This window comes from Uloborus diversus, chromosome 9, assembly GCF_026930045.1.
Source record: "Uloborus diversus isolate 005 chromosome 9, Udiv.v.3.1, whole genome shotgun sequence".
Lineage (NCBI taxonomy): Eukaryota > Metazoa > Arthropoda > Arachnida > Araneae > Uloboridae > Uloborus > Uloborus diversus.
The window spans coordinates 81,694,312-81,716,703 of record NC_072739.1 but is presented as its reverse complement, the minus strand read 5'-3'; the positions used below and the strand labels follow the sequence as shown (position 1 = coordinate 81,716,703).

The 22,392-nt window shown below is 32.6% G+C and overlaps 1 protein-coding gene across 1 annotated transcript; it reads left to right on the top strand.

Moving 5' to 3' along the window:
• The first annotated feature begins 1,847 nt into the window (after nucleotides 1-1,847).
• LOC129230649 (NF-kappa-B inhibitor-interacting Ras-like protein 2) lies at nucleotides 1,848-22,269 on the top strand. The gene is made up of 7 exons (XM_054865066.1): nucleotides 1,848-2,142; nucleotides 4,593-4,682; nucleotides 8,054-8,104; nucleotides 12,185-12,280; nucleotides 12,652-12,745; nucleotides 20,085-20,171; nucleotides 22,130-22,269. Exons 1-7 carry the CDS (start codon nucleotides 2,026-2,028, stop codon nucleotides 22,192-22,194), a joined length of 600 nt encoding a protein of 199 aa, XP_054721041.1. The 5' UTR covers nucleotides 1,848-2,025; the 3' UTR covers nucleotides 22,195-22,269.
• The last annotated feature ends 123 nt before the right edge of the window (nucleotides 22,270-22,392 follow it).

The window sequence follows — 22,392 nt, the reverse complement described above, 5'->3', positions numbered from 1 at the left end:
CACGCTTTTTTGACGACCTATCAGAAATCAGATTATGCTATTCACCAAATTCCAAGCCACGCTTACTCTTTTGAACACTAGGTGGCAGGGCTGCACGGGGTCACTCAAAACTTCCGGCGGAAGTCTTATTTGTATTGCTTCTTACGACGAATTGTTCTGTTTACGTATCTGTAATTTGATTGATTTTTTAAAATTAATCATGAATTTCAAAGGCGCAAAATTTTCGTAAAAAGAGGGGATGTTGTTCTGCTTTTGGGTACCGCATGAGGACAGGAGCAAATAAGATGTCAGAAATAAAGATGTTCAAATTTCTAAAGGTCCTGATCGTCGAATCAAAGCCAATGCTTTAAAGCGAAAGGATTGAATCTTAATGAATATTATGTAGTAAACACACTTTGTGCGAGGTATTTACGAGCTGGAAACATTCACCTTAATTTCATCAGCTTTGTATTTTTACTGTAATGTGTGAAGATCTATATTGATCTATATTAAATTGATTATTAGAAAAACTCAACCTGAACAATTTTTTATTTGCTTCCTGCAAAGCTGAAAGTTTCCAGTGTTTTGACGGGTTTCGAACAGTTTGATTTGTGTGATTAAAATAAAGAACCACTATTCATTACCTCATGAGAAAAAAACTTCCCATAGCTCGAACTATCAATAACTCGAACCATTTAGCCGTCTCTTGGGACTTCGAGTTATTGACGGTACTTTAATATTAGGCGCTCTAATTGTAAACAAATTTAGATATTCGACAATCGGTAAACAAACACATTAATTAAAGTTATAGTATAGTATCATAGATACAGCTATTGGTATTACATTCAAAGCAATTTTAACGCAGGAGAAAGCACTCGGAGATTAAATTTAAATTTTGTGATCTTTCAATTTTTTTTTATGCCTATCAATCTTGCTACAGAAGCAAGTTGATTAAACAAAAAAAAAAAAAAAGTGATGAACAAATATGTAATAAAATATATTAAATATCAAACCTGAAAATTAGGTAGCAACTGTAATAAGTGTGTGTGAACTGAAAAGCTACAACAGGAGAATTGATTGAATACGACACCAAAACTCCCTGTCATAGCCATTCTGTGTGAGCACAGTGCAGAAAAGCTTCCATCTTTGAAAAAATAGCTTCAACTTAAGAATAGGAATTACAATTCACAACGTACTTGCAATCCAGTAGATTTGTGAGTCTTGAAAGCAGACTTTGTATCAACTTTATTTCTGTTTAGGAGGTATTCATAAATGCTTATCATTGAAATCGCGGTAATGATCGACAAACGAAGACTCGTTTTTTTTCTTCTTATTTCTGTATTTAAAGGATCAGGAAAATCAGATCCGTTGATCGACAATTTTTCAGAATAGCAAAGCCTATTATACTCATTTCATGCATTAAAATACGCAAAAGACATGATTCTACCTAGAACTGAAAGAAACAAAATTGCCTGAACACTGTAAACATCAGTCGTTAGCAATAGATTCGCCTTCCATCTACTAAAGGATCGGTAAGGTCACAGCCATTGAAAGATAATTTTTAACAATAACTAAGTTTGTCTTTCTTATTTAATGCATTGAAATACGCAGAAGACATTATTCTGCTTTTTAAAGAAGCACAACAAAATCGCTTTCGCTATGAACACCTATCTCTAGCAATGGAGATTGGCGCTTAACCGGAAATAAGACTCGCTACTTCCGGTCTACGTCAGTGGTTTGTTTGTTTATTTAGGATATTTGGTGAATATCTGCACTCAATAACAGAAATGAAAAAGAGAGGCCGCGCGTTTAAACCTCTGATCACATGAGCACGAATATCTATTGCAAGACAATGCTCCTGCAACTGTAACTACCAATTTGACATGTACGTAAACAAACAAAAATAAAAGAAAAGGCGTGAACATAAGAGTTCAGTTATCTACGTTTAAAACCTTTTCCGAAATACATTCCTCAAAACTTCAATAATGCTGGTGTAGTGAAAAATCTTGCTTTTTTTTGAGATTTTTGATGCTATTTTGAGTTGTAATGTTGCGCTCTTCTGTCCCTGGCAAGACCAGCAAGGTTTTGATATGTGGCTATCGGAGCACTGGCAAGACATCTATACTTGAACAACTTATATATGGAAATTTCCCTTGCTATGCGGTAAAAGTGTTTCGATGCTTATTTCTATTTTGAATAATTGATTTTAAAATTTTAATTGCAGAAGGAGCTGTTCTTAAATCTGTACCTCAGAGCCAGAGTGACGTCCTAAAATTGCGTTTTTCCGTTTATTACTGCATTGTATGTAGAAGCCTAATGCGCATTGAGCCATGTGAACGTAATTCTTTTTTAAAAAATCCTTTTTTTTTTTTTACTGGAGTTAAAAGAGTGCGAGTCCCATCCTTTACATGCGCCAGAAAAATGTTTTTTCTCTCTACTGTAAAACTATCATTCTGTGACTTACGTCCTACTGGCTCTGAGGTTGCAGAAATAATATCACACTTTTTTTCCAAAAATTTTATACCTTACACCCTTCTGTCCCAAAATGTAACACTTCTCCTCTGCTTGTCTCATGTCGGGCTGTATTTAATAAGCATATCTTTAATTAAATAAAAGAGGGTATGACAGTTCCCTCTCTTGTCACAAACTCACAATTTCATGAACCCCCTACCCCCTGAAAATGTGATATCCATTGTTGATATCCCCTTATCAATTTTTGGGTGCATAGAGGAGCACAGATAGCATGGTTTCTAGCAGTGGAGAAGCAAGTAATTTTTTCATAAGGAGGTTCATATTAAATTTTCAACATTTTAGGCTGAAAAGCATAATTTTAGGCTCTTATATGTGTGTTCATGTGTATATTTTTATTACTTCATGTCGGGAAGGGAGTATGACTCCTCCATCCTTTGCTACTCCACCGTTTTCTAATATTACAAAAAAAAAAAAAAGATTTCATGATAAAGGAGAAGATCTACTTAACAAGCTAGGAAAATGACACTAAAATCACTGCCACATGTTTTGCAGTTCAAAAATTAAGTCCTTCCAGGTTTGAAATTTAATCTGAAACCACCAAACATTAGGTCTGTAATTTATTTGTGTAAAGGTGAATGATACACCTCAAGTACTTAATGGGGAAGGGCCATTATATGCTTTTTAATAATGTACTTTGTAATTTCCTTCTAAACTTATTTTTTTTATTTATTATTGACTAACTTTTTAATTAAATTTTAAAAAGTATCTATCTATATTTTTTTAATTTATGAAAAAATACAAATGTTATTCTACTGAAAAGAGGAATAAAGCAATGGTGTTCCCAACACAAATGTCACCAGGGTGGTAATTTGTTCTGTCACCCTTCTCCACCCCCTAAAATCCTTCATTATTTTATGCAAACATAGGTCAAAACAATTTTCAGAAACAAATTTTTATTTATGTGGTGCAACGACAGCTAACATTAAAATACCAGTATAAATTATGAACGCATTTTATGAAAAATTTGCAGTAGAAGCATAGGTAACCACCCCCTCCTTGCAATATTGTTTTTCATTTTGGTTGATTGATAGCTGAAATATAAGACAGATTTCTGAAAAATTTTCAGAAGTGAAGTTTTTTTTTTTTTTTCATTAACTCTTGAATATATTTTGGGTGTCACATAGGGCAGACCACTCTCTCTGCCCTGTGATGCTACTGAATTTATACATAAGGTACTAAATAATCGGAGAAAGTTATTGAGGGGCACATTGCGCACATATCCTTTAACCCTAGCTCATTTAACTAAGGAGCACATATTTTTTTATTTGTTCATGGTTCCCTTTTTATCACTTTATTTAGAGTCTAGTTGAGAGAAATTTATTCTATTTTCCTATTTCATGCATTAAATTAGAAAACCTATCATGCATTAAACTTGTTAAATTGTATATAAAAATTATTTTTTCTTTAAAAAAATTCTTTTGACGCATTCTTTCATCAAAATATCTTTGTTTATGTAGACCAATACAATGTTGAATCAGTTAAATTTTCCCCCTAAATTAATTCTATTATACAGTAGAACACCTATAAAAAAGCAATTCACTATAAAACATGCAACTTTCTTGAAGTAAATATCAGTAGTATTAGTTCAGTTAAAAAAAAAAGCCTGCTATTCTGCTTCACAAACATATATAACAGTTTATTCGCAAATTAAATTTTGATAATTTTTTAATAAGAGCAAAAATTACCACATTTGACTCTTGAAAATGCAACTGTTATGCAAACCATGAAGAATGAACCTTCTTTTGATTATGAAATGAGATTTATTTGTGAATTATAATTAAATTGCATGATTAGAACTTTAATCCTCTTTGCAGTTAAAACTTATCCTGATGTCTATTGGTTAATATACGAATTCTGAACATTATTTTCTGAATTTGAAACATCCTTTTTAACGTCAAAATCTATGTACAACACAAAACCTCTTGTCCTGAGGAGTGTGATATATATATTGGTCTTCTACTGTATTATTGTATATATAATGCCACTCATTGATTCTATTATAAAATATTTAAATATAAGTAGAATACTCATTTTTATTTATATTTAAATTATAACTTACAATCATTTTTCTTTATTTTAAGTATCCAACAATTGAAGATATATATTGTGCACTAGTGAATACCGATAGAGGTGTAAAAGAGAAAGTGAGGTTTTATGATACTGCAGGAACAGTAAGTATTATTTTTTATGTCATGTTATTTATTTATTTCTTGTGGGTCTCTGTGGCGAGCCTGCGTCCAAGACATCACATATCATTTACTACCTTGAAATTTTTTACAAAATTACTTCAAGCCCTGAGAGTTTGCAACTACGTTTCTTTTTTTTTAAATTTGAATTAGTTCTTTTTTTGCAATTAACTTTTAAGCTAAAATTTCACATAAATTGCCTATTAAAAAGATGAATGATTTCCTACACCCCTCAACATTATGTTATTCAAAAAATATTTTTTTTTCTTCATCAAATAAAGCTTGTTAAAATTTTCTCAATTAATTAGAACAGCAGATATAAAAGTTTCTATTATTGCGAAAAATCCTAGGCTAAACTCTCAATTCAAGCCCGGAGCTAAAGAGCAAAATATATTGCTAGAGACCCTGAATTTGAAAGCGACTTTTTAAATGTACAAAACTGCCGTTTTGCAGAGCTCGGGATCCCCTTAGCACATATAGCTGTGCAAGTAGGGGCAAGTTAGTTTGAAACCTTTAAAAGAGGTGCTCTTCAAAGCGTTTTTTTTTTTTTTTTTTTCAATTCCTCAGTTATTTATATTTCTATCAAGTTATTCTTGTCTTCTGGTGGGAATGGGATTGTTTTCTAACTATGAGCTCTTTACTTAAATTCAATTTTCAACGTGAAGGAAACGGAGATTTTTATTTTGTTCGAAAAGGAACTCGTTACAAGTTTTTAAATCCAATTCATTCATTTTTTTAAATCTGATTCTTTCTAATAGAATCCTTTGTGAATCAAAGAAGATTGGGAAGCAGTTTTTGGGGGTTGGCGAGTGACGGCCAGCAGGGAGGCGGAGAACCCTAGTTCTTTGTTTTTTAGTTGTGAATAATTAATATTAGGTTGTTTTCTTTTCTTTTCGTGTAATTTTAAGTATAATTTTATTGAAAAATGATAATGATATATTATCAGTGAGAGGCTAGCACTATTTTTATTTAAAAAAAAAGTAGTTTACAAGTTTTAGGACCATCTGACTGCTAAGCTACAAAAAAAAAATGGTTGGAAGATTACAAAACTTCCAACCATTCAGATATGGATATTGCTCATTCGGCATAAACCAGGGTTGGCAAGTTTTTTGATGCATGATGGTGTTTTACATTTCTAACTGTGATTATTTGGAGGATAAAATTCATGGCAAGATAGTGTGATTTGCACCAAAATGTCCTCGCATGAATACATAAGGTTTGGAAGAAGTCTCCCCTCCAACAGCTAAAGATAATAACTTTTACCTTTTTTAAAAACTTTTCAATTCTGTATTGTATAGTGCAAGGCTGTCCAACTGCAACGAGCCCACAGGCCGGAATTCCAGTCACTGATCACCCTAATGGGCCGCTGTTTGGAAAAATTGAACAATAACCTCTTACCTCTTAAAAAATAACAATTAATTGTTGAATTATTAATTATAAAACAATGGAAAAGAGTTGGAAGATGTTGGAAGATGAAATATTCACAATCAACAATAAAATTAGTTTTTACAGGTTCCCAAAAAAATATAGCTATGGTACAAGAGAGGCGTATTTCATATCCAAAAGCTGCAAGCTTATCCGAGAACCTAACATTAGTCGCCAGTTAGATCAATATCATCAATGGAAAAGATCTGAGAGTTGACAAGAGCAAGCTCTCAATTTCTTTTTCGAAATCAATAAAGGCCGTAGAGTCAGTAAGGGGGGTCTTCATTTTTAACCAATTGCAGGCAAAATTTGCTTATCTGAAATGTTTCTCTCTTCCCTTCCTGTCTCCCCTGCCAATGAGAGGCAATGCTATTTCTAGGAATTTCTTTGAACACCAGCGTGCAGGGTAGGACTGCTTTACCTTGACCTATAGATGTCTCGTACCTTTTTCTCCCAATACAATGAATGGAGTAAAAGTGTGATCAAGAGGAAATTTCAGGGACCAAGGCTTCACCAAGAATGGTAGTCTCGGATGCTTCTTGATGCCATAAAATGTAGAAAAAAGAAATATGCTGAATAAAAAGTTGGCGGGCTACACACTATGTGCCTGCGGGCCACCAGTTGGACAGCCCTGGTATAGTGTAACCAGCATCATTCTCATTTAAAACAATGCATTAATGATATGGTTAATAAAAGATTATGGTTAAATATTTAACTTTTCTTGAAATAATATTGACACAAGCCTGAATAATAACCCTGCTTCACATGAATCAAGATATACTCTTCTCCCCCCCCCCATTGCTAACAAATTAATTTAAGCATAAAATTTCATCTTTCTTTGATATTACACCTAAGTATCCTCGAGATCTGCTTCATGACTGCTCAGTACCTCCAAGTGCAGGAGTAATTCATGTTATTTTTTGTTATAATTAGCATTGAGTATGTTACCCTTTGAACCCCCTGGAAAATTTTAAAATACTGGCCTTATTTCAATTTACGTTATATCAAACTAATTATAAAGCAATGTATTTTATGATTGCTTGAACATATTTTATTTAAGCAATACTGTAGCAATTTTTACAACACTTAACTAATTAATATTTATAAAGTACATTCAAAACACTTCTTGAAGCATTTCTTTTAATGCAATTAATGGTACATATTTATTGTAAATTTAAAATATGCTCAAAAATTACATATCACATTTAAATCAATACCAAATTATCTCATCAAAACCTTTTTTTTTTTTTAATGTCAAAATGCCAACCCAGGTATAAACTCACCCATCCAACATTTAACTAGAATTTTTTTCGATGCTCTTCATTTTTTATTTCCTAAAGAAAAAACAAATGTTTCTGAAAAACGTAATAAATAGTACTCTGGTTTTCCCTGCTCTTTACATAGGCCTCTTCTCCTTTTATATGTGGCAATGCAACTTCCAAGAAATAGCAGCCAAAGAAAAGCAGTGTGCTTATGCAGTATGCACACTGCTTGAAACAACATTTAAAAGCACATTTTTCAAGCAATGGTTCTTGGAACCAATTTAGATTTGAAGCATTTAAAAGCAAAGGGTCAAAAACTAAAAATTTGGAAGTACTTAATACAGATGGGAAGATAAAATCTCACATGTTCTGAGGCAAGAGATGGTACAGTTCCAAATTTTTCTTCTCTTTATTTTTTTATGATGATGAAAAAGTTAAGCACGAATTTTCAAATTAAAAGATGTTGTCGAGCAAGAAAAATAATTTTCAATAAAGCTTGTGAATAAGTAAGGGGGGGGGGGGGAATTAGTAAGGTTGGAAAATTCTTTTAAAAAAAAAATTTAAATTACAAGAGTAAAAAAAGACTTGTAATTTTAAAATATATATATATATATATATTTTAAAATGAAGTGTGCTATAAATCATTGAAAATAATTTAATTATTTTTAGGTTCCTGGGCAGCCAACAGATTTCTTGAAAACATACATGACATATGCTGAGGTATTTGTTTTGATTTTTGATATTTACGGTAAATTTATGTTGCTAAAGTCAGGATAGAATAGATATTTGGTGAACATTTCTATATCACCAGAAAGTATGTTGTTTATATTTGGTTGCAGACTGATATTACACACATCCCTTGGAAAAGTATGAGCTGAGAGCTAGGTCATAATGCATGGTATAACTTATATACAGTGAAACCTGTGTATAACAATACTGTTTATAACAATAAACCTGTCTATAACGATAACCTGTCTATAACAATATGTTTTTAATCCCAACAGTATCATTGTAGACAGGTTTTACTGTACGGTACAGTTAATGATAATACTGTAAAATCAATACTATATACATTTTAACTAGTGTTGTTAGTTTGGGACATCCTCTAAAATAAAGTCCATATATAGCTTTATAAAATATAGAAATTCCACAAGTATTAATTAACACTCGTAGTATCAGGTTTATTGATGTGTGGAGTAGATGTAAACGAGATTGGATTGCTAGGGATGGCCTACATCTGAGCTCTACAGGGGTCAAAATGGTTAGTGGTTTTGTTTTAGAGGCTTCAGAATCAAAAAACTAAGTTGGAATGGGGGGCATGGTTTAAGGAGCAGAATTCGAAAGGGTACTAACTATCGGGATTTTAGTAGAAACGGAAATAGGGTGGCTAATAAGAGAAAAGATTTTAACACTTGGGATTCAAACAATCATGCAGCATTAAATAAAAGTAAGGTGGGCTTACTTAAGGTTTTTTATACAAATGCTCATAGTATTAGGAACAAGATGGAAGAATTGAAAAGCATAATTATAGACGAGAGGTTGGATATTATTGGAGTTACCGAGACATGGGCTACCGAAAGTGATGATGATTTATTATCTATTGCTGGGTATAATTTGTTTAGACAAGATAGAGTAGGTAAAAGAGGTGGTAGGGTTTTATTTTATGTCAGAGACACTTTAATTTGCAATGAATTGGTAATTAATGATAAACCTAATGAGATTGATATGATTTGGCTGGAGTTGATTAGTAATAAGGGCAAAAAAACTACGTTTGGGGAATATTTATAGGCCACCCAACTTAAGCCAGGGTCAAGACGAACAGATGTTTAGTATTATTAGTGACATTTCTAGCAAGGGGTCAGTCATCATAATGGGAGATTTTAATTTTCCAGGAATTGATTGGAATAATTTTTACCATAGTAATAGCAGAGAAGAGGAATTTTTGAAAGTAATTGGTGACTGTTTCTTAGATCAAATTGTAACTCAGGGTACTCGACAGGACGCAATTTTAGATCTAGTTTTCTGCGACATGGAAGGCTCTGTTCAGGGGTTATGTGTAGGGGAACACATTGGAGATAGTGACCACAACAGTATTAGGTTTGGGATTAAATTTGATATGCACAAAGTAGAGAATTTTAGGTTTGTGCCCAATTTCAGAAATACTGACTTTGTGGCACTTCGGCAGAGTTTGAAAGTAGTTTTTTCTTCTGGATTGGACAATAGCGATGTGAATCTTCAGTGGGCAGAGTTTAAGGAAAATCTAGCGAATACGGTAAGGGATCATGTTCCTTTTAGGAGAAAGGGTGTCAACACTAAAATTTGGCCAATGTGGTTCTCCAGGGAAACTAAAGACGCTCTAAATTACAAGCAAGCTGCTTTTCATAGGTTTAGAGAAACAGGTCACAGTGCAGATAGGCTCCAATATTGTAAGGCAAGGCGTAAATTTAAGTATTTGGTACGGATTCAGAAAAGAGAGTTGGAGTAAAGACTGGCAGATAACATAAACAGGAATCCCAAGAGGTTTTTTGCATACGCTAATTCGGGGAAAGTTCGAAATAGTCATATTGGGCCACTGGTTGATGAGCACGGAATTTTAATTCAGGACGATAGTGATATTGCTAATGTTCTTAATAACTTTTTTTCGAGTGTTTTTAACGATAACTGTATCTCAACAGTTGACACCAACAAGACACAAGCTATAGTACAGCTTGAGAACTTTGTATTTTCCAGGGATGACGTTTTACTTCATTTGAAAAAAATTAAAGAGACTAAGGCTCCGGGGCCAGATAATATTTATCCGAAAATTTTAGTTGAATGTGCAGAGGAATTAGCAGATGTAATCGCAAACATTTTTAATGCTTCTTATAATTCGGGGACAGTGCCAGAGGACTGGAAGCTGGCTAACATTACACCGCTCTTCAAGAAAGGGTCTAAAGGGGAGTGCGGGAAATTATAGACCTGTGAGTCTAACTTCGGTGGTTTGCAAAATTTTTGAAACATTGATGAAAATTAAAATAGTAAATTTTCTAGAGACTAATAATCTATTGACTAGTTTTCAGTACGGTTTCAGGAAAGGTAAATCTTGTGCAACTAATTTATTACATTTCTATGACAAAGTTACCATGGCTTTGGACAATAAGAAGCCTGTAGATGTTGTTTACATTGATTTTCAAAAAGCGTTCGATAAGGTACCGCATGTTGCTCTACTTAGCAAATTAGCTGATATAGGAATAGGAGGGAAAACTTTCATTTGGGTAAAAAATTGGCTGACCGGAAGGAAACAAGGAGTAGTTGTAAGGGGAAATTATTCTAATTGGAGTGAGGTCTTAAGTGGGGTTCCTCAAGGATCAGTGTTAGGGCCTGTTTTGTTCATTGTCTTTATGAACGATATTCACAAAAATATTTCTGGGAACATGAATTGTTTTGCTGATGATGTCAAAGTTATGGGGACTGTAGAAAATGAAGAGCAAGCAAATCAGCTGCAAGAGGATCTAGATCATATTACGGAGTGGGCTGATAAATGGGGTATGGCTGTTAATGTTGGGAAATGTCAAGTGCTACATTTAGGGCATGGAAATAAGTGTACAAGTTATTATTTGCAAGGTTCAGTCATTAGTCAGGCAGACAAAGTTACTGATCTGGGGGGTCTTAATAAGTCAGGATTTAAAGTTTAGCCAACAGTGCAGCATTGCTAGCAACAAAGCCAATAAGATGCTTGGGTTTATCAATAGATCTATTTCAAATAAATCTAAAGAAGTTCTTTTGCCCTTATATAGAAGTTTGGTAAGACCCCATTTGGAGTATGCTGTTCAGTTTTGGTCTCCTTATCTTAAGAAAGACATTAATGCATTGGAAAGGGTTCAAAGGCGGGCTACAAGGCTAATAAGTGGACTTTCCCACTTAGATTATGATTCCAGGCTTAGAAGGCTAAAAATGTACAGTCTTGAGCAAAGAAGAGACCGAGGGGACATGATTCAGCTGTTTAAATTTATTAAAACGAAAGATGTTACGGGGCTAAAGTTTAGCATTGAAAACAGGACAAGGGGTCATTGTTTTAAGCTATTTAAATCTCAGGCTAACATGGATATTAGGAAAAATTATTATTTTAGCAGGGTAGTGGAACCTTGGAACAGCTTACCGAAAGAGGTGGTAATGAGCAAAGGAGTAGACAGTTTTAAGAGGGCCATTGATCTTCACTGGGGATTGTAAATTGACTAGGACCAGTCCAGCTGGGCCCAGAGCCTGTTGCTGGTCGTCACTTTTGTATTTGTATTTGTATATTTTATTGACACTGATGTACAGCTGCCAGCATTACTCTTCTAACATGCTGCTACAAAATTAGCTTCTTAAATGAGTGAAAAATTTTCAAATGAATTTTTTTCAGTTAATCATTTGTATAATATAATTTAAAAAGTATCTAGATGATGAATGGGCGCCCCCCCCCCCCTTCGCTTTCCCGACTAAGAAAAATTAATATTTTTACATGTAAATGGGTGTGGTTTTTGTCGCATTCCAGCAAAATTGGCACGGAATGAACACTCTTTGTCTCTGGAAATATTCAAAATGACAAGCCCAAGTGACCTTAAAATGTGTATGTATTTTTTTTTTTTTTTTTTGTACATGTGGAGCTTATGTGTAGTATATTTTAGTTATTAAATGTTTTAATTGATTTCAAGACAAACTTTGAATTAATCATCATGCAAATAGATAAATACTTTCCTATGATTAAAATAAAATTATAAATTAACATTCTTTGGTCACTCTTTTTACTTATTGTCTTAGCATTTCATTATTTTTTAGGGAGTAGTCTTAGTCTATGCTATAAATAGTAGAGAATCATTTGCATTATTGGACCAAGTCAAAAAAGAGTATGATAAAGTTAAAGAAAAAAAGGAAGTAAGTCTTTAGAATTTCTCATGTTTTAATTGTATTAGCTCAATGAACATTAATGTTCTCTATACTTGTAAAAACCAGATTCATCAGTTTTGACCTTGTTAATTTTCCTAATTTAACTTCAGCTTACAGTTTCCTTTTTAAGGTGAACCAATCTTTTGAGATTGGGAGCTTTAGAATTTAAGAAATCGAAGCTCCAAAAGAATAATTTATTGGTACAAAATAGTCAGTTATAAATATTATTCAATTTTTTTTTCTTTTTTGCTGGTTCTCATGCTGGCTTTTTAAAATGTATCAAACCTTCGTGTGCATTTTGCAAGCATGGAAATATTTTTTAAACTTCATTAATTTTTTGAATAATTCATTATTTTCAGGTTCCAATCCTTGTTTTAGGGAATAAAATGGATCTACAAAATGAAAGGCAAGTCGATACCGGTTTGGCTCAAGCTTGGGCACAAAAAGAAAAAGGTTTGTATTTGAATTAATATAAGAACTATCTTTAATTGCCTCCTAGGAGAAACCTTAACATGTCTTTTTTTTTTTTTTTTTTTTTTGAGGGATTTCAAATATTTATTCAAATGATTACCTTTGTTGATACTATGAGTGCTTTATGGATAAAGTAAGAATAAAATCCTCTTGTAAAGTTTTTTCATGCTACTTTCTGCTGGCAATCCTTGTCCCCGAAATATGAGTCATCATTAATCTTATTTATTACATTTGGATATTTGTGTGTGTATATGTTACGGATAAAGTAAGAATAGCGGGTAAACCTAGCTTTAACCGGTTAAAGCCGGTATTAGCAATGCCTTACAGCTAAAGTCCAAAAAGCTCCTAACGTTTTCCACTTTAACCGGCTAAAACTGGGTCTAACCAACCCCGGTCAGTTAAAGTCCAAAGTTACGTTGTACATTTTTATGGAGAAATATATTATAAGTGTAGGTATAGGTAGACAAAAATAAGAATAAACCGTAAAAGACATTAAGTTATCAATAAAAAATAAAAATTAAAAGTAATCAATGAATAAGGACATTAAGTTATTAATAAACATACAAATTAACATAATCATAGGTATTTTAACTTCTATTTGTTATTGGAAGATAAACCTAAATAGCATTTAGCGTTACATAAAATATTTGCCGCTTTGCAAAGACATTTTTTGGTTCCACATTTTGTTTTACAGTGGCATTTTTTGATTCCTTGACCACCCGAAGTTGATTGTAGATTTGCAAGTTGCTGTAAGGACTTGCGCTCATCTGAACCACCCCAATGTTTACAAATTGTGATTCAAATACAATAAATTACTTTCTTGAAAACATTTCAGGAATTGTTCCTTTCTCATTACGCAATTTATACAATCCGTTCTCATTACATTCAAGAACTGTTAAAATAATATTTCTAAAGTCACCCCTACCTCTACCTACGTCAGGAAACTCTTACGTTGTCACCAACATTGCAAGGTGGGTACTCAGTATTGGACAAAGATATCATTTTATTTTGGGGGGAGGGGGGCTTGTTCTGCTAAGTTTGCTTTCCCTTCGTTTCTATTATTAATTATGTTATCCTTTTTAGAGCACAAATCACATAACCCATTTCTGTTTTTTCACAGTTCACACTCAGCGCCAAATACCACTTCTTCTTTACTTTCAGTTTCTTTGAAGCTTTGTCTTGTTCTTTCTGGATCTTAACTAGTTCCTCTAAGTGCTCTTCGTTAAGGACAGTACAGTAAAAGCCGTTATAACGCTGACCTAATATAACACAATTCTCTATAAACCACACAACTTTTTAGAAGTAAACAATAGGTTTTGAAGTTCAAAAAAAAAATCCCTCTGTTTTGCTTTGCAAACATAAAAATTGTTAGGCAAATTAAACTTTGAAAGTTTTTCATCTTTCCATCTTAATGAGGAACCTGCATGCATTTTTTAAATTTTTTTAAATGAAAATTTAAGCCATTTTATAACGATAGACACCTGTTTCAGTTCATTCGGACTGCTAGTTATTTTTAAATTAATTTTTAAAGTCTCCCGATTAGCCCCGCCCCCTTAGTTTCCCCATCTCCGCTGATGACGTCAAGATTCATTCCCGCTCCCCGCTCCTTCTGGCACTGGACACACGTGCGTGTATAGAACGTCGCTATCATTTTCAAGATGGTTACACACAAACTGCCGAGCTGCAAGTACTATATTTTACCTTATTGAAATATTCAGCATTGTACATAACAAGTTGAATATTTTTAGAGTACCAAGAGATAAAAATAGTGCAATGCCATCAACACTATTAAAAAGAGAGAGAAAAAAAAAACTAAACTGTATTATTCACTCTTCTGTTGCAAAAGTTACTTTACAGAAACTAACAGAATTGTATATTAATTATATAAAATTGTTTTACTTTTTACAAAAGCTATCCCTAATCACTTTTTTTTTCTTTTTTTGATTCTTCGAAATGAAACGAGTTTATTTTCTCTGTGGATAGAATGTTATTTTTCATGTATTGATTTATTTCATTTTGCTCTGCTTCAACTATTGCATTCAAAACAATTATTGAAATCAAAAGTCTAGATTTGAATTTTGAGTAATTTTTAAGATTAATAAAAAAATGAAGAGGCTTTTTGAATGATTTGCATCTTTAGTCTGCAAAATTCATGAATAAAAATAATAATGAATAAATAAAATACTTTAAGAGCAAATAATAAAAATGAGGAAGAAACGTACTGAAGAAATGATAAATTCTCAAAAATTTTAAATTTAAAATCATATTTTCTTTTTACTTCGAAACATGTTGAAAGAAGTAGAAAATTCGAAAGGAGTTACAAATTAATAAATGAAAACTATAATAATCTTTATTGTATTACTTTCCTCTGCTCTAACTTCTGCGTCCAAAACCCGGGTCGTACGAAGACGTGACGTTACCCCCCCCCCCCCCGTCCCCCATGCGACCAGAAAAATTAAGCTGGGCTTGTGGTCAATCTTCCTAAAGGGCTTCGAATTTTTAAAAAACCTATGCACAGCTTTAAAAAGTCATGTATTTTTGTGAAAATGAAAAAAAAAAAATCATGAATCATGTTTTAAGTAAATGTTAAACATTATTTTGCATTTACTTAAAGTGATAGAATAGAGGGGGGAGGGGCTTCCAAAGCATTGTAGGCCTTGGTCTCAATTTTAGTTAGCCATGCCCTGCAGTTACTGGCACTGGTCTAGTTTGTAAAATTCTGAGTGGTATCCATAAATATAGAAATAAATCTTTCATTTTTGTTTTCTTTATTAATTTTTAAATTTTACTTTAAAGTGATTTTATTTTGAATTAGTTAATGATGTACAGCTCAAAATGAATTTTTCAAAGAGGGGTGGAGGTTGTGTCTCAATAAACCGTACGCCCATGACATATAGAGGGTCAATAAATGCTCTGTATATAATTTATTGTGTAAATAATTTGAAGTAATTTACTTGTGAATAAAATATTGATGTTCAATTCAAAGTCAGTTTTCTTGTTGTCGGAATTTCGGGGGTTGAGGGTGGGTGATTCAGCTAAGATATACACCTCTTCCTCTTCTGAAGATCAAAATAAGAGCACCTTTGTTTTCAATAAACAACGGCAAACCACGCTGCGCTCCTATCCCCTTCGTTTTGACTCCTTCGGAACCGGTTTTATTGTAACCCAGGGACTGAATCTTGACGTTGTGCATGCTCCTCCTCTTTTTGTGTCACGTGAGCTTCGTTCCGTTTTTAGCTAATTTTAAGCTGTAATTTTGAAGAATCCAAGTCAGTTTTTTTAAAAACTGAGTTGATTTTTGGGAGTTTTAAGTAGAAGACTATTCAAATCAATCGACGTTCCGCGATTACCCGAACCATGCAGGTTCCTCATTCAAAGCTTTTAAATTGAAAATTGGTACTCATAGTAAACAGAAAATACCAGATTTCTCTTGAAAATGCAGTTGTTATGCAAACCATGAAGCTAGCAGAAGTGCAGGAAAATGCATTTTCTTTTGATTGTGAAACATATTTATTTGTGAATAAATAATTGTAATATTGGTGCTTTAATACTCATTGCAGATAAAACTCATTCTGAAGTGCTAATGTATAGAAATATTCTGAATATTAGTTTTAAAATTTGTGAAATGATCTATATAACTTAAAAACCTGTATAACGCAAAAGCTCTGGTCCCAAGGTGTGTGTTATAACAGTCTTCTACTGTATCAATTATTTCGTTTGGGAGACCAGATGACTTCAAACCAACTTTCATATCACAGCTTTATATGGTGAACGTTTTATGCCATCATGGTAGCTTCTGTGTTTCATTAGCTGAACAAATCTAAATCCTTCAGACTATTTTTCACAATTTTCGTCCTTTATCTAGGTCATGAGCATATTTTTAATATCCTGGTTTTCTATTTCCACGCTTCCTTGGCTTTGACTGTGTTGTGCTTTCCGGTGTATTATTTTCAATCCTGTCCTCAGAGATCTTAAATTTCAACCACTTTGTTGGAAAAATCCCTCCCATTATCAGACTGCAAAATTGAAGGGGATCCAAATGTGCAAAAAAAGGCCAACAGCACTTTAGCGACCTCTTCAGCAGTTTTACCGTCCAAGGGTCTAAGCTACACAAACTTCGCCAGATGATCTTGGTATACGAGAATGAATTTTTATTGCCATCAGGGTTAGTCTGCATGTCAATCAAAGTGTCCGTTGTAGAAACAGGAGCTATTAGTTCATCAATGCCACCAACATTACATATGTCGAAGTGCTTCAAACGACAATAACGTTAACGATGCGTCGTTGTTCTTTTAACAGATTGCCTAGCTTCTTTCACGTCTTCAATAAACTGATTACATTGTACACTATTCATATAAAAATATTATTACCTTCCTTAGATGATAAATTCTTTTCGAACTTTTCATAGGAACTTGATTTGATCTCCATTTTTAAAATTCATCTGAACAAGCAAATACACACGTATTACGAACGAACTGCGTAGCGAAAATGCTCTGCATTTGCTCGAGAATCTGTAAGACCCAGTATTAGCCGGCAAAAAGAGGAAGCATTGAGAACACTTTGAGCTTTAACCAACTTAGGTTGGTTAGACCGAGTTTTACCCAGTTAAAAGGGGAAACATTAAATACTCTTCTGGCTTTAGTGGCAAAGCTTTGCCAATCCTCGCTTTACCAGGTTAAAGCTAGGTTTACCCGCTATTCTTACTTTAGCCGTAACATATACACATATGATTATATTTACAAACTCAACTGTGCTTTCCCTTGAAGATACAGTAGCGCCTCGTTTATCTGGATCACATTTGGAGACTGTTTTAAAATTTATATCTGCATAAATAATTTAAAATGATGATGGCAAAGGTGTAGCTATAAGTGTGCCAAACATTCGCCTTTTAGTTTGATTAAATGCACAGCTCCTGCATAGATTTTATAATAAATTATTACATCCAACAAACGTGGCGTACTTATGGAGCGTCAGCCTGAAAAACAACTTCTGCTATTAAAAATAAAGCATTCACAGTTGACAGTAGCAGTGGCGGATCCAACCGATCTATTTGGGAGGGGCAATTTAAAATTTTTTAACGAACTTTCTTTGAATGTCTGTCCTAATGATCACCTCTCAAACAGTGCGTGATCATTGTATGTGTGTGTACCACCATCAAGTTTTTATACCAAGTTTAAATTTTAAAATAACGACAGAAATAGGGTGAATTTATGCAATTTAAGATAAGGTTAATACCCCGAAAAAAAATTTAAGCGTAATTTATTGCTTTGGAGAAAAATATGAATTTTTACTTATCTTTCTTAGCATTTGCGAAGGAGCATGAGGAGTAAGGAATTCTAATACGGTAAGGTTTCAAAATTAATGCCATGAAATGCAAATTTAGGCTTTCTATGAACAATAGGTGTACTCAGAGCACAGCAGCTGTTATAGATTGTCCAAGTGTCTTAAGTAGGCATCAAGAAATGATGTAAATGACAGGGCAAAATTTTAGAAATACAATAATATTTTTTCGGGGGAAGTAATGTAATTTTTCTCCCAATTAACACCTAAATTTATTTTAAAGTAAAACCTATATATTAAGTTTTGTTATTTTCTCATAATATTTTCTTCTTAAACAAATTCCAACACTCACAAGGTTTTGGGAGGGGTCATCGCTCCCTCTAGATCTACCCCTGGAGAATGAATGTGAAGAAGAATGAGTGTGAAGGATGCCAGGCAATTCCATCTCTTTTCTACCAGGTTACACTTCCTAATAACCGCCCTGCCCATTCATAAGTTGATTCAACCACGTTGCCCATGTGGATGAGGCCTGTCTGCTTGTTTGAGATTTGTTTTGTTAATTAACCAAGTAACCCGGATTATCATATTGCCTTTGGTCCCAGTTAATCCAAATAAACAAGGTTCAACTGTACTTACCTGACAAGACTCTTCCTTATAGACTCAGGTCAGCCTTTGTTTATGGTGTAATGCCTATGAAGTTCTTTAACACTACATAGTCTGTTCCTCATAGTAATAGATTACATGGACTAAAGATCATTAATTTGTAATCCATAATATTTCCCTCTAAGCATATGAAGCAGTGATGAATTTGTAAATTTTCCAGTATGGAAGGCGAATGATGAATAATTGAATGGTGAGTCGAATAAAGACATTTTAAATATCCATTAAGAGTTATCAGTTGAAAGGTCTGAGCATGTTGCCTATACACAAAAGACATGAGCGTGGACCATGAAGGTTCTAAACTTATTTTTATAAAAGTATACCTGAAAATTACAATTAAGTCCTTTTAAATGTACTTATTTCACATTATGCATACCTGTTTTATTTATGTATCATCATTATAACCAGTTTTGTATTTTTACTTGCAATGAGCCTCTAATTAAATATTTAAAAAATAGTGCCTTTGTGCCCCCATTCCCTTCAGATTTTGTCTATATTCGGCTAGTTTGAACAGTCATATTGCAAATTCCTTTTTTTCAATGATGACTTAATGTATCATCTCATTGTGTATGTGTATGCTCGTATTTAATCATTTGGTGAAATTCTCAGTTTTGGAGTAGTTACATTCGGGGAAACTGAGAAATCCCCCCCCCCTTAAATTTAAGTTTGGGTCCCCTCTGTATATAATTTATTATGTGTAGTTTAAATCAGTATTTTAACTAATTCACATAAGTAGGGTAAATTTTAAGCATGAATTTTGAAAAAAAAAAAACACTTGTGGGTTTTTGACATACAATGCATGTATCATGGAAGTACAGTCCTACTTGTTTATAATGGAGCCCAAAAGGACCAAATAAAAATTTCACTACAAAAAGTTAAATAATGCAGGCTAAAAAACATAAAGGAGGGGTTACAGCTATCGGGTTATCCGTATTAATTCGTTATATCCCTGTAAATGGATGCGACTGCATATGTTGTGCTTGGTTCAAACCAATATTTTTATTAATGCACTTTGGTAAAGTACAAATTTAAGTGAAGATTTTTAAAAAATCCGCTTGGGGTTTTTCATGTGGAGTTTTTTTTTTTTTTGAAAAAAACTATTTGAGTTTTTTGAGATTGGGCTAAATTGAGCCAACCGTGCAAATGGCGCCAGAAAAGGTATGGTAAGTAGGGCTGTTCCAATAACAAGGAAATGGATCCCTTTACTGACAATTCTCCTCAATCTCCTGTAATAATTAACATCATTTTATTTTGACCCGAGTCGAATCAAGTTCCAGTGTCTTTGTTTTTTTTTTCCATTTTTAATATTATTAAAAAGTAAAAATGCTGATACATTAATTTTTTTGCATATTATGTTAATCTGTGTTAACTTATTTTACAGTGAAATTGTATGAAGTATCAGCCCTTGATCGAAGATCCTTAACAGAACCATTTGTGTATTTGACATCCAAAATGAATCCACCTCCTAGTAAGATCTATGAGATTTACATTTTTTTAATCATTTGCACAATAGCGTACACAACCAAACGGAAGCAGAATGTTATTCGTCTGATTTCTGACATATTAGAGCAAAACTATATTTTGTTTCTTGATAACAAAAGTATTGATTGACCATTTCTTTCAAAAAAAAAGATTTAAGACTTTACTGCCCCTAAGCAAAGGCAAACTGCTTTTACTATCAGAAACAGTCAAGGTCGCTTAGTAATGTGTAAACATCATAGCTAACATTTTGTTTGTTGTTGTCTTTAATCTCTTTATTGCCAAATATATATTTTCTATCAATATCAGCAAAATAATTTAAAGGGCAAAATTCAACTATAATAATTGACAGCCTGGTGATCATGTCCTTGTAGCTACTGTTACAGCAGTCGGTAAGGATTACCATATTTCATTGAAGATATAAAATTAAAGTTTAACTAAAAATAATAAGCATTCATTTTTTAAATCTTAATTTAAAAATTTGTTAGTCTGATAAGTTGCATGATTTCTAAAAATTAACCTTGTAAAATTTTTTAACTCTATGAGATAAATAACAATAAATAAAACTCTCTTGGAATACAGAAACTAGCCTTTCTTTTTGTTTGCTCATCCACATTAAAAAATTTCCTTTCGCAAAAAAGGGAACAGCATGATAATAAAAAACAAATATTCTATCCAATATCTTTTGCTTGAATTTTGTGATTATGCTTTGTTTTGTTTCTATGATTTTTCAGCCGTGTTTTACTTCTATATGATTATTACAATAATTACTCATCTTACTCTTAACATTTTAATATTTTCTGTTATAGTTCTTGTAAAAATACATAAAATATTTATTTTATCATCAATTATTATCACTATATTATGTGAAAAAAGGAAGAGAAAAAACCTTTAGTTGTTCACAAAACATTTTCAAAAGTACTTAACGGTCTTTGAGTCAAAAGTTCTTTTCTTTTTGCAAAAAAGAAAAAAAAGAGGGGGTGGAGAAGAAATATTAAAAGGGGGAAATAGTACTGCATGGAATTTTTTCTTTTCAAAAGCTCTTGCCAGTCTGTGGGTCAAAAAAGGTTGAGAAATGTTGGTTTACTGCTAACTTCCAAACGTTGCACAGAGTGACATGTGGTAATATATGAACGACAATTTATATAGCTTAATTGACATCAAAATAATCTTAAGAAACTGAATGGTGGTCTATTTTTTAAATTAAAAACAATAGTTCTTAAATGTATGTTTATTTTAATGATTGATTAAGAAGTCTTGCATTAACTAGAAGTTAACCATACACTTGTATGCATGAGCTAACCTAAATATTTTTTTTGACCATCCCTAAGGTTATTGTAGTAAGTTTTCTTGTGGTGTCTTTGGGTACATATGGATCTCGTGTAACTGAAAAAAAAAAGAAAGTTTAAATGTTGTATTTACATGCCGATAAAATTTGTCAATATTTATTCAGGAGAGATTAAAATAAAAGTTTAGAATAATATTTGAGTTTTTTTCCTAATACAATACTACCTTTAACTTTCAAAAGTAAAATGTATGCTCACAAAAAGATGGCATTTTATCATTATAATTATTCACTTATTACATAAAGTGATCAAGAACATTCTTCAAGCAATTTTCATCATGTAGTACTACCACTTAGATTTTAAACTCGGAATCACTATAAAAGCTTATCATTAAGTTAAACAAAATTATTAATAAAGAAATGATGACATAAAAGGCTTCCTTATATATAATATATAAGGTTACAAAGAAAACGATTTTTTTTTTTAAATCCACTTATAAGTTATGCTATTTTCTTCAAAATAAACATTTAAATGTTTTAGTTTTTTTTAAAGTGTAATTTAAAGTGCTTATTAATTCTCTTAATGCAGAAATAAGTTGAAAGTAAGAAATTTTAAACTCTTTAAATAATGTACTATATAATAGCTTTTTTTTCCCCTTTAGGCAAGTCATCATTTCCACAACTAGGAAAGAAAGGAAAAGCAGGAAGTATCACAATGGAGCTATAAGAGTAGAATGTATTGTACATAAAACTAAGAAAGAAATTATTTACTAACAGCAAATGTGCTTTAGATATTAATAAATATTTTTGGATAGAATCTTACGGTGTAAAACTTTATTCACATTTCAGCAATGTGCCTAGTGTTTACCAGAAATTAGTGAAAACATTCTGTTCTAAGAAATGCAGCTACATGTGTTTGGTCAAT